The 11,473-nt window shown below is 53.4% G+C and overlaps 1 protein-coding gene across 1 annotated transcript; it reads right to left on the bottom strand.

The window, feature by feature from the left end:
- Positions 1-862: 862 nt before the first annotated feature.
- On the bottom strand, positions 863-9,703 carry NAGK (N-acetylglucosamine kinase). Its single transcript, XM_004582809.2, has 10 exons — positions 9,309-9,703; positions 7,552-7,636; positions 7,299-7,397; positions 6,352-6,493; positions 5,451-5,561; positions 4,656-4,768; positions 3,124-3,211; positions 2,212-2,309; positions 1,703-1,781; positions 863-1,174 (listed from the first exon to the last, which is right to left on the bottom strand). The coding sequence occupies exons 1-10, from the start codon at positions 9,422-9,424 to the stop codon at positions 984-986; spliced, it is 1,122 nt and encodes a 373-aa protein (XP_004582866.2). The 5' UTR covers positions 9,425-9,703; the 3' UTR covers positions 863-983.
- Positions 9,704-11,473: the final 1,770 nt, after the last annotated feature.

The following is an 11,473-nucleotide window of genomic DNA, read 5'->3' as shown; positions in this document are numbered from 1 at the left end:
AAAAGGGACTTGGCTTGAGTTAGCATTCAACACTGCAGCCTACTGCATCAGGTTAGAGCTGACAGGATGACAGCTGCTGCCATTCCGTTCAGGCTTAGTACTCCACTGTTGAGGAACACCACTATCTGACTCAGGCAATGAGCTTATGGCCAAGAATCCACACAGGGCCTGATCTCCATCAAGGGCAGCAGAGATTTAGTAGGAATGACAGTTCCCCATCCATCCTTGCAGATAGGGGTGGAGAACTCAGGAGTCTGATTTTCAAACTGTACTGGGATGCATGTCCGTCTGAGAAGTTGAGGTCCATGACACGGTCCAGTTTTTTGGAATACTTCATGCTGCACACACCTGTCTCCAGTGTTCACAGGGCAGCAGCAGAACAGAGCGTCAAGCTTGTTTTCACCTACCATACCAGGGTACAAAGGACAAGAAGCATGTCTCCCACTTGGCAATGCTCCTCCTCTGCCATGCCTAGAGCCACTTACTTAGGCCTAGCTAGCTAACTTCTTGGTGCTCACCACCTCATAATCTCTCAAGAACTCATTCATGTGAAAAGCTGTAATGTGCTGCCTGACGTATGAATTCTCCCTTGCTAGAGGGTGCAATGTACCTACAGTTACTATTGTAATGTTTTACACTAAGATCATTTAGTAGGGCAGGCCTTATTACCCACTCTGACAACAAAACACACATCACTCATGGGTTAAAGTGCCGTCACACAGCATTTATGTCTGGGGATGTGTGCAGGAGACGGGTGGCATACAGCTCTCATCTGCCCAAGTGCATGGTGAGTGAGCATTCCTGAACCCTCTGGGATACCCACTGGCAGGTGCTGAGTGTGCTTGATAATACAACCCAATTGGGAAGTGGGTAAAGTGCGTTTATTTTCTTCTATGTGTTTAAAAAAAACAAAAACAAAACTCCTCCCCCTCCAGGACCCAATGTCCACTGGGCTTGGAGGGGGCGGAGCCAGAAGCAGTGCCCTAAGAGAAGGTGTAGGAGTAGAAGGCCACGGCATTGACATTGTAGTCCATGGGAAGGAGGTGCCCGATGTGCCTGGCCCCTAGGCTGGCTCCACCAAGGGCGGAGGAGTGCCTCAGCTTCATTAGTGTGAAGCTGGAGAAAGAGTTCTGGGCCTGGATCTCCCGGCCCTGGGTCAGTGCCAAAAGGAAGCCTGCAAGGAAGAAGGCAAGACAGACATAAGCCAAGATGGAGAGCATGCGGGAAACCAGGCCCTGAGGCAATCCTGTGGAGGTAGGAAGGGGTCCGCATGGAGGGCGCACCAAGGCACGTGGGTGTGCTAATAGCCATGGGTACCCAACACTGGAGACTCCACTGTGGTAACAGGGGCCCTTGGCTACTTCCAAATCTCCAGTAGAAGCCACTGGGTTGCCAGAACTCAGCGCTCACCCTGTTCGCCTTCTGGCTGGGGCTGTGCTGACCAGGAAGGCCCACACAGGTTACAGGCTGGCCAGAGCTTGGGTTTTAAGTCCAAGTTGTCTTTAGTCCTAAATCACCTAAAACAGAACATCCATTCAAGCATCCAAGGTAGCTGGGTGGGATGCTGTAATAGGGCTCAGAGACAATGCAGGCTGACCCACGCAGGCCTCAGGGCCCAGGTCCAAGTTCTCCCTGGGCCACATCCTTTCTAGCTCCATCCTCTGCCCTTGTCCCTCCCCATCCCACCCCACCTGAGACTCACCTTCCTTCAGGAGCTCCCAGCTCTTCCACACAGAGCCCACACAGAGGATGGGTAGGCCAATCTCTCCCTGGAACAAGACCTAGGTGGAAAGCAGGGAACAAGTGCTGGGGACCCACAATGCCTCTCCAGGGCTGAAGGGGGTGCTTTCCTAGCAGATGCATCTCAAAGCTCTCCCACCCATTTCAGCGACTTCCTCTAGCCAAGAAAAAGGGGCTCACAGAGGTAAGGGAGAGAAGAAGAAAGAGTTAAGCAGTGAAAGAGAAGGAACAAGATGAGGGATAGAAAGGAACAGAAAAGGGCTAAATAAGCACGCAGAAATTAAGCCAGTTTACCGGACATACACATTAAGGACTATCAGTGGGGGGTAGGGAGCGTGGAAAGAATGTTCCTATGTTACAAATTCCCCAAAGTAGCATCCAGTTAGCATACGGTTTGTGGTACTATCCCCCAGTTCCACCCCTAATGGGCAACGGCCAGATCCCACCCAGCAGCTCCCCGCCTCAACTCACCGGGTCGATCTCGGGCAGCACAGCCACAACATGTCTGCCCAGCATCTCCCCTGCCTTCCTGAAGATGTAACGAGACAGGGGGTCTCCCTGCTGAGCACCTGGGGAGGGAGGAAGAAACATGGGAGCTGCTGGGCCGGACCATTCTCTGCTGCAAGGCAGCAAGTGCAGGAGTACCTGTGACTCACAGTGCCTGCCTGCCTGGATGCCCACCTCCTGACATGTGGGAAGCCTCCTCTCACACCTCTCAGTACACACCAGCTCCTTCTGCTGGCACCTGGAAAATACCCCTGCTTACCCCAAGTTACTGTGTGCCTGTCCCTAAGAGTCTGCCAGCTCTGAGGACACAAGACCCTTGCTGGGCAGCTGGCTGCTATTCCTGTCAGTGACTACCCCCTTCACCTCCAAGAGGTATTGATCAGCACCTCCTTCCCACCGCAGCCCCCTCGGTATATTCTGGAGGGGCTTCAGTCCAGCATGAACCAGGAATACTACAAGCCCTGAGGCTGCAGGAGTCTAACTGAAGGGTGTCTGGACCTGACCGTGGACCAGCAGCAGTCTGTTCACACAGGCTCAGCTTCCACTGACACCAGAGCACTCCATAATCCCCAAGGTCCTTGGACGTAACTGGAGTTTTTGTTGTTTTTTGGTTATTAGTTTTTTTAATGTTACAGATTTGTCCAAGGGACAGCTGCTTCATACCTTTCTTAGAAGTAGGCACAGAGCCTGCCCCAATACGAGCACACACCCCTCCTCTTCCTTCTACCACCCCCAAAGGCTGTGGAGGCAGAGCTCCGAGGTCACTTGCTGAGAGGTTAACAGGTCCCAGCCCCTGCCTACAGCCCACTCCACCCAGCAACCAGGCAAGCTTCTGGGAAACACCACCAGAAAAAGACCAGGTCCCGCCTCTAGTACCTTCAGCAATTTTCCGACAAAAGCCAGCAAACCTGCACTTATCAAAGTCCCTGTACAGGTGGGTGAGGATTCCTAGCCGATCCGGCACCTGAGAGAGAAAAAGGGCACGGGGTGGTCACTGGGTGGAAAGGGAACTCCCCAGGCCTCCCACCCAGCTTGGCCTTCCTGAGATTGCCACATCTAGACAACCCCAAATAGGTTGTGGTTTGTTTTGTTTTGGGGTGTTTTTTTGTTTGTTTGTTTGTTTTTTGAGTTGGGGGAGTGGAGGAGAGGAGGGAGGCAGTTGTCTGTTGGCTCTAGAAAGTACAAAAACTTAAGATTTCTCGTTTAATAAAAGAGGCTTCCTGAACACAAACTTCACTGCTTATTACAGACTACCCAGAAGGCGGCACTGCGTTCTCCAAGAGGTTCTGTGCTGCTGCTGTGGTCAGAAGGAGCTAAGGAACACCACATACTGCAGCTCTCCCTGCAGAATCACCGCAAGCAGATTTAAGGCTCCAAGAAGTCCTGCAACCTTGATTGGTTTCTCCCAAACTTTCTTGACTATTCAAGGACCTTTGTCCACACCAAGATACTTGCACATCCTTAGCTCTAGGGCTTCAGCGACTCCCCCAGAACATCTTTTTAGTCAATGGAAGGTGGGGGGTGGCAGACGCAAGACCTGAGCCCCTACAGCAATGTGCAAAGCATTTATATGCTATCTCAATTCATCTTTGTAGCAATGCTACAGGGATGGAAGAGGGAGCAAGACACTTCAGTGGGCTTCAGAATCACCTGGCTGAGTCAGTGCAGTTTAATCCCAAATCTGAGAGCAATGTCCAGAGAAGGGAACACTCCTGCTCATCTCACCCTGTTGCTCACCCTTACCCAGGCCAGGATCCCCTCAATCACCAACCTCTGAGCAATGAAACTTGGGTCCTATTTTCCAGCATCTCTCATCTCCTCCCTTGGCCTCAGCCTCAGCTTGCCTAACCTGCTGGACAAAGACTGTGTGGCCACTAGGCAAACAGAAATCTATGAAGCAAACTTATCTTGCTTCTCCTTTCCCATCTTTGGCCTCTGCTAAGGACAGCTGTTTCCTGACCCAGGACAAATGAGCACAGCACAGGCAAGGAGTCAGCTCCCAACGCCCTTGGGCGGAGGCTGCAGCTCCCTGACCTCTCCCTGCCCACCTGTTCACATGCTCTCCAGGCCCAGGCAGGCCAGAAGCAGCTCACAGCCTATGCACTCATGCAGACTGGCTGAGTGAGTTCTGCTCTAACCTCACCCTGCACTCTTTATCCGAGCTAGCCTGCTGCCCTCATTGCCCAGCAGGCTTTAGCAGCCCAAGCAGGAAGTCTGGCTGATTACCTGTCAGCAAACCACCCCTCAACCTACACCCTCCTGGAAGCCACTGCCTGCATCGCTGTGGATCCTGTTCTCACCAAAGACTTCTCTGTCCTGCAGCCATTACCCACCTGGCCCTCTCCAGCATTCAGAGTCTCCCCAGGCCCTACTCTGGGTACACGGGTCTCCTAGGGGCAGGGGAGTACCTGGAAATAGTTGAACATGGCCTGCTTGACGTAGCCAATGTCATGAGGAGCCGCCTCTAGGTTGTCAATGGAGTCAAACACTATTTTCACTGCTTGGTGTGCAATCCAGTAGGCTGCAGAGAGCAGAGAGGGCTGAGAAGATGGGACAATCCTCCTGAGCCCAGGGACAAGGAACTCAGACCCAGAAGGGATGAGTGATGCTCCCAGATCTCATAGCAAGCTAGGTTTCCTGATTCCCAGCCTGGAGGGCTCTTAAACTGTACCAGACAGTCCCAGGGAGGGAAAGCTGAAGGGGGAAGGCCAGGGGAAGCTGTGCTGCAGGTGCTCCTACCCCAACACAAGGTCATTACACCCACCACTGGGGCCACTGCCATGAGCTGGGCCTCAAGGGTCAGTATGTACACACGCTACCTAGGAAGAGGCGCAAGTGAGCGAAGCTTCTGCAGCCCCCTCCCACTAGCATCTGGTCCCACACCTCCTGGCATCTACGGTCTAAGCCTTCATGCCTCCCTGAGGACTTCAGGAGTCAACACTGGTCACCACAACCACCATACTGAGGCAAGAATCTGAAATCCCAGGAGCAGATCACAGCTGAAGAGCAAAGGCAACCCTCATTCTAGCCTTTGCATGTGTGATCTCCCAGGCCTGAACTTGCTCTTGCTTGGTCAGGTGCAGGAGCTACTACTCCAGATATCCCCAAGGGGCAAGGTAAGGGAGAGGAAGATGGGGAGCTACAGGAAGGAAAGGGTCCAGGACCTCAACCCAGGCCGGCCTAGTCGGCGGCTACTCACGTACCTGAGCCTTCGTCTCCCATCATGTGCCCCCAGCCACCACAGCCACTCTCCGAGCCGTCAGGGTTGATAAGCCTGCAGTTGGAGCCTGTCCCAGAAATGAGCACGATTCCACCTGGGGAAAAGGCATGGGAGGCTCAGTGTGGCCTGGCTCTGTATAAAGTAACTCCTAACACACAGACAGGACACAAAGGGGCACCAAACGGGGCACCACCCAGTCTTGCAGTAGAGAAAACCACCCAGCTCGGTTTCCTGCCTGAAGGTGAGGGGCTGGCTCCCAAGGAAACTCCTATCACAGAGCCCTTCTTTGGGGGACAAGGAGCAACAGGAGCTTGTGTGTCCCTGTGGGAAGGTGGCTCCTTGCCCAGCCAACCTTCAAGTAACCACCTGCTGTGAGGACCACTGTGTCAGGGACTGTGGGAAATCCCCGTGACATGCAGTCAATGCCCCGAACCACGGGATTTTGTAGACGCAGAAACTAAAGCAAATGGTCGGGGAGAGGCGAAGGGTTGTAACTTCTCTGAGAAGCTGCAGTTGGAAAAATAGGGGCTAGGATTCAAACACTGACCCTGCGATGCCAAACAATATCCCATGACAGAGTTCTTCCTGCTTTCCTCCTCCAGCCCGGCCTCAGCACTGCTCTGGCTCCTCCCTCCTCTGCTGAGAGGTCTTCCTTTTGAAGCCACTCCTCACTTCCCATCAAGGCACTCGCCAGCCCTCCCTCCTCTGGCCTGTCTGTCCTCAATCTGGCAGGTGTGTAAGCTAATGAAAAAGGGTGGAATAGGGGAGGACAACACAGGGCCTCCCTTCCTCGTATCTGTAAGATGAGTTTTGCCAGCTCCTTCTAAGGGGCTTGTTCAAGGCTATGCCTCCACCGCCACCCCCACCTGCCACCAGGTCCTCACCATCTGGTGTAGCGGTGGCGATGGAGCCAGCAGCATCAGTGGTGATTAAGTAGCTCTCACTCAGGTAGGGAAATCGGTCCCTCAGCTCCTCCATCAGGATCCTCACAGCATCCTCCTGCTCCCCCCCACTCAGGGAGAGACCCTAGACCATGAGAGAGGTGAACAAGTGAGCAGAGCCCCTGACCCAGCTCCTCTCGCCCCCTCCCCTCCTTTCAACCCCCTCTGCCTCCTGCTCTCTTCATCCGTCACACATCCCCTGCTCATCCAGCCCTGGTCCTCCTTCTACCCAGCCCCAGTGAAGGATGGGACTGCAAGAACTCAGACTGGAATTGGGCAGGGGAACAAGGGCATTCAGTGATGCTAGACTCGGAGCTTGGGAGGACAGCTTAGCAGAACTGCCCCTTTACAGGGAGTCAGGTGGGCAGCAAGGCACAGGCAGATGGAGAGCCAGGTGTGGTTTGGAATCCTTGGGGCTTTACTGTAAGTGCAGAATATCTCACTTGTATATCCAGGGAGCAGCCAGACCTGCAGCACTCAGGAAACAGATCTGAGCTTGGAATAACAGTGAACACTTAATGAGTGCCTAGGGGTTAGGCTCTACGCCAACTGCTTTAAGATGCATTGTGCCATTTTACTTTGCCAAACTGAGGCTTGGAAAGGTAAATAATAAACTGAGGCTTGGAAAAGGTAAGTAATCTGCTCTGCTTAGTACCACACAGATGTTAAGTGGCAAACCCAAGCTTCAATGGCTCTCCAAGGCTCCATGCTCTTCCAACATACATGTGGCTTGTAGGTGGCAACTGAAGCCACCAGAACTGGTAACATCTAGAAAGATACAAGTCCTGGGCTTCGAAGACCCTTGTGCTACAGTCAACAATAACATCACATGCCAACTTGCTACCCCTCTGGTGCTGACAGCTTACTACCAGGCTCCTCCCCAGACTCACCAAGCTTCGCAGAGGTACCAGAGGGTCCACCCCTGCTTTCCGCTTGGCCCTGTTCACCATCTCGTTGATCCTCTCCACACACTTGTCTGTTCCGATCAGCTGGCCCCAATCAAGGGAAGGCAGAGTTACAAAAGCTTGCAGGACCTGAGGGGCCCCTGCAGGCTGCTCTACAGCCCCAGCCACCACCTCACCAGCAGTTACAATCAAATCCAAACCACGCCTTCCGCTCCCCTCCCCTCAGTGTGGTTTTTACCCAGTGGTTGGTGCTCAGTCCATCTGCTTCTGCCAGGATCTGCCCATCCTCGGAGAGCAAGAGGACCTTGGATCGTGTGCCTCCCCTACAGAACACAAGAGGGCACTCAGTCTCAGAAAAAAAACACGCAGCTACAGCTAAGCTTGTGCAGCTCCTGCTGCCCGCAGAGACCCCGTGTGATGGAGACAGCACCAGCACACTCCATCACCAAACCCAACCTGTCTCTGCCATTGGTGCACTCTTGATTGGCACCACTGTTGTCACTTGTTTCCCGGGAAGTTCTGACCCTGTAAGACGCTGCTTCAGCATCTCATGTATCCAGGCCCCATCAACACCAATACTGGATTCCTCTCTATGAGCAGCATGCTCAGTTTTTTGTCTGTTTCTCACTAGACCAGGCACTCTGTGAGGTCAAGTTCAATGGAGATCACATAGCTAATACACCTAGCGATGGACCTAAGGCAGGCAACCCTTGGAGATCACCGCTAAAGGGAACGGCACATCTGTCTCTCCCAATGGTTACAGACTTTCTTTCAAGACCCAGATCCACCTGCCAAGCTCTTCAAGACACCTCTGCCGAATACGCTGACCAGGGAGCAGGCACCCACACCCTCCGATGCCGGCTCCTTGGCGAGGTGGTAGTGTAGAGGGAAATGCGTGTGCTGGACTGCCTGTTTCTTTACCAACCCATACTTTCAAGAATGTCATAGAAGAGGGTACTGAAGACCTGGTCAAACTCAAAGATGTTTTCTTCAGGCTCCAGGGGGCAGGTAGTTAATGCATGAATTAGGAGAGCCAACATACAAAAATCTTGTGACTGAAATAAACTGGTTTTCATCTTATAATGCATATGACAGAAATATGTGCCAACTACTTAACTGTACTGTTTAAACACAGGGTGGGATGTACAAACACAGGGTGAGGGAGATCAGCCTTAATTCATATGCAGACTTTGGGATCTGGCATTTGAGGCTGCTGAGGTAGGAAGTCCAGATTTTAAAGTTCTGTGCCCAGGCAGAGATGACAGCCACTTTCTATTGTGCCCTGACATGACACACTTTCACATAAGGTTGTCAATGGCAGAGGACTCAGCAATGCATCATCTGTTCAGCCCTGACTTTGCTTTACACCTGTGGTTAGTGGGACCCAGAGGGAACACACAGATTGCCCATGGTCACACTCAGCAGCAGTTACTTCAAAAGGCCCAGCAGCCAAGCTTCTGAGGGAGCGGAGGTATGACAGCTGGATCTGGTGTGGGGAGCCTGGAGCGCCGACAGGTTGCAGGGTCCCAGCAAGCTAACACCGTAGCCCAGCCGGCTCCAGCTCTCCGGGTACCCTTCGGCAAAGAACCGGGCTTCCACCCTACTCTCAACTCCCGACCCCAGCCCAGCAAGTTCACAACTGATACCCGTTCCGCAACAACAACGAAAACTCTCTCCAAGACTGGGATTGGGGAATGCCTCCAGCGGGAGACAGAAGAACAAATACGTTCCTGGGGGAAAGGGGCGTGGTCCCGCCGTGAAACACAAAGGAGGGGTGTCCGGGCACTCCCGGAGTCCCCCGCAGGGTCCAAGGCCGCCTGCGCCAGGCTGTCCAGTGCGCCTGCACACCCCCTCGGCTCCGCAGGCCCCCGCAGTCCACACGCCCGGAGCAGCGGGTCCTGAGGCGCGAGGCCATCTGCTGGCCGGCCTGGCCACGGCCCTCAGCCCCGCCCACGGGCAGCCAGTCCTGGGCTGCCTCGGCCCGGCCTCACTCACCCCTCCACACCCCCGTAGAGCGCAGCCATGCTGCCGCCGCCGCCGCCGGTCCCGCCGTTTGACTCCCCCAGACCTGCCGCTTCCCTCCCTTCAGCCTGCTCGGCACCGCCCCGCATCACGTGACTGTCCGCGCCGGCCAGCTGACTGGCGGGGCGTGGCACCCCGAGCCGCCCCGATCACCAGGCTGGACCGGCTCGAGCAACCTCCCCCGGCCGAGCTACAGTGCTTCGGGACGGCTCCCTTCGGTCCCCCGGCCGGCCTCTCCTCTCCTTCGGGGGCCTGTTTCCAAAGACAGATCCTGGAGTCCAAGCGCAGGAGCCAGAGCGTGAGACCGGTCGGACCTGTTGGACACGTCACTGCCCAGCAGGCGCCCGAGCGCCCGGAAGTTGCTGGCAGTCCGACCTGGCGCGTGCGCATGCGCCATGCAGCGCGGCGGGGCCTGGGGGAGGCGCGTCGCCTGTGACGTACGCGGTGACGCACTTGGGGCGAGACCCCACCCCCCCACGGAGACGCGGGTTCGCAGCCCAGCTCCCCGAGCGAGGCCACCCGCCTGGCAGTAGTGAGAGCCCCCACGTGCACACACATCCAGCGATCCTGGGAATAGGTGGGTTACGGCTACGTTTATTTAGGTGAAGAAAAAAATTTGAAATTTCTCCGTGGTTTTTTGATAATATACGTTTTTCGTGACCTTTTCGAAGACCCTCTCCCGCCCCATGGAGTTCTGAGATTTTTTTCCAGACTGGTATTGTGGTACTGCGGGTTGGACCTCAGCCTGCGATAGGTGCACCACATCTGATCCAGCTCCCTGCTGATGTGCCTGAGAAATCCCAGAAGACAGCTTAAGTTCTTGAGCTCCTGCCAGGCACACGGGAGACCTGGATGGAGTTCCAGGTTCGTTCTTGACCTTGGCTTAGCACAGCCCCGGTTATTGAAACTCTTTGGGAAATGAACCAGAGGATAGTTATCCATCGTTCACCTCTCTAACTCGGCCTTTTGAATAACTAACTACATCTTTGGGGAAAGCAATCTTTTGGCATAATGTATTTAAATTTTTCTTTTTCCTTGTACAAACATTCTGAAGTACCCTTCTCTTGGGAACTGGGGTTGGGCAGGGGAAAACCCTGCTCATCGTGTGTTGTGGACTGCCTGGGCTAGCAGGGCAATCAGCTGATCTTGGAATGTCTTGGGAAACCTTTGCCTCAAGTCTTCACGGGGCAGTTTGGAAGCTAGCCTATCGCCTGAAACATCCTCCACACCCTTGGCGTGCCAGCCATCTTCTTGTAGAGAAATCCTAGCCACATCACAGGAGTCTGCTGCAGCACAAGGTAGCTCACGGGGATGAACATTTTGGGCACTGCATTAGAGAGAGGAGTAGAATTTTTTTTTTTTTTTTTTTTTGCCCACCTATGTCATCCTTATTCAGAACACACACATATTTTGAGACGAGCTGAGTTAATAGATGCTGGTGGAATTAAACGGCAGGAACTTTGGAGGAGACGAGATCTTGAAAGGACTGCTGCTTTCCTGTAATAGTGCTGCAGGCCTTGGGACCTGACCACAGTCTTCAAAACGTGTGTAAGTCTGCACATTATGCAAAAAGATGCACAGATTTCAAATTTTTGCACCAAAGTAAACTTACGTTTCATTCCGTTTCTCCACGAGGTTCTCAAAGTACCCTCATCGGCATGGGAATAAATTTGCCTTAGTATTGCTTGATTAGAGAAGAGAAGAAAAAGCAGAGTGCCACCGTTTGTGAACAAGGTTGGAGTTCACTATTCACTAATGGGATGATCTTGTATGAATTACACATAATCGCTGCCGCCACTCACCTGCAACCCAGCAATGATAAACATCCACCTACCAGGGCTAGCAGACACTTTCGGAAGCTGTAAATTCCAGCACAGATCTTAATTGCCTTTATTGACATGACTAGTCAGTGTGTGTTATCCTACACAGTCTCCATGGGGGACTATTGAGCACTTGAAGTGTGGCTAGTATTATGACAGGTATTGTCATAAATAAAGCCCAATCAGGATTTCAAAGGCAGTATGAAAAACTAATCCAAGATGTCTTACTGATCTCTTACATCAGGGAGGAGGACTGTTTGGTTCATGGGCAATGTAAATTCTGCTGTATCATTTGGTCTGGTCCTGCCAAGGCAACCA

The sequence above is a fragment of the Ochotona princeps genome, chromosome 8 (genome assembly GCF_030435755.1).
Source record: "Ochotona princeps isolate mOchPri1 chromosome 8, mOchPri1.hap1, whole genome shotgun sequence".
Taxonomy (NCBI): Eukaryota; Metazoa; Chordata; class Mammalia; order Lagomorpha; family Ochotonidae; genus Ochotona; species Ochotona princeps.
Note: the sequence above shows the minus strand (reverse complement) of the source record. Positions and strands in the feature narration are given on the sequence as shown.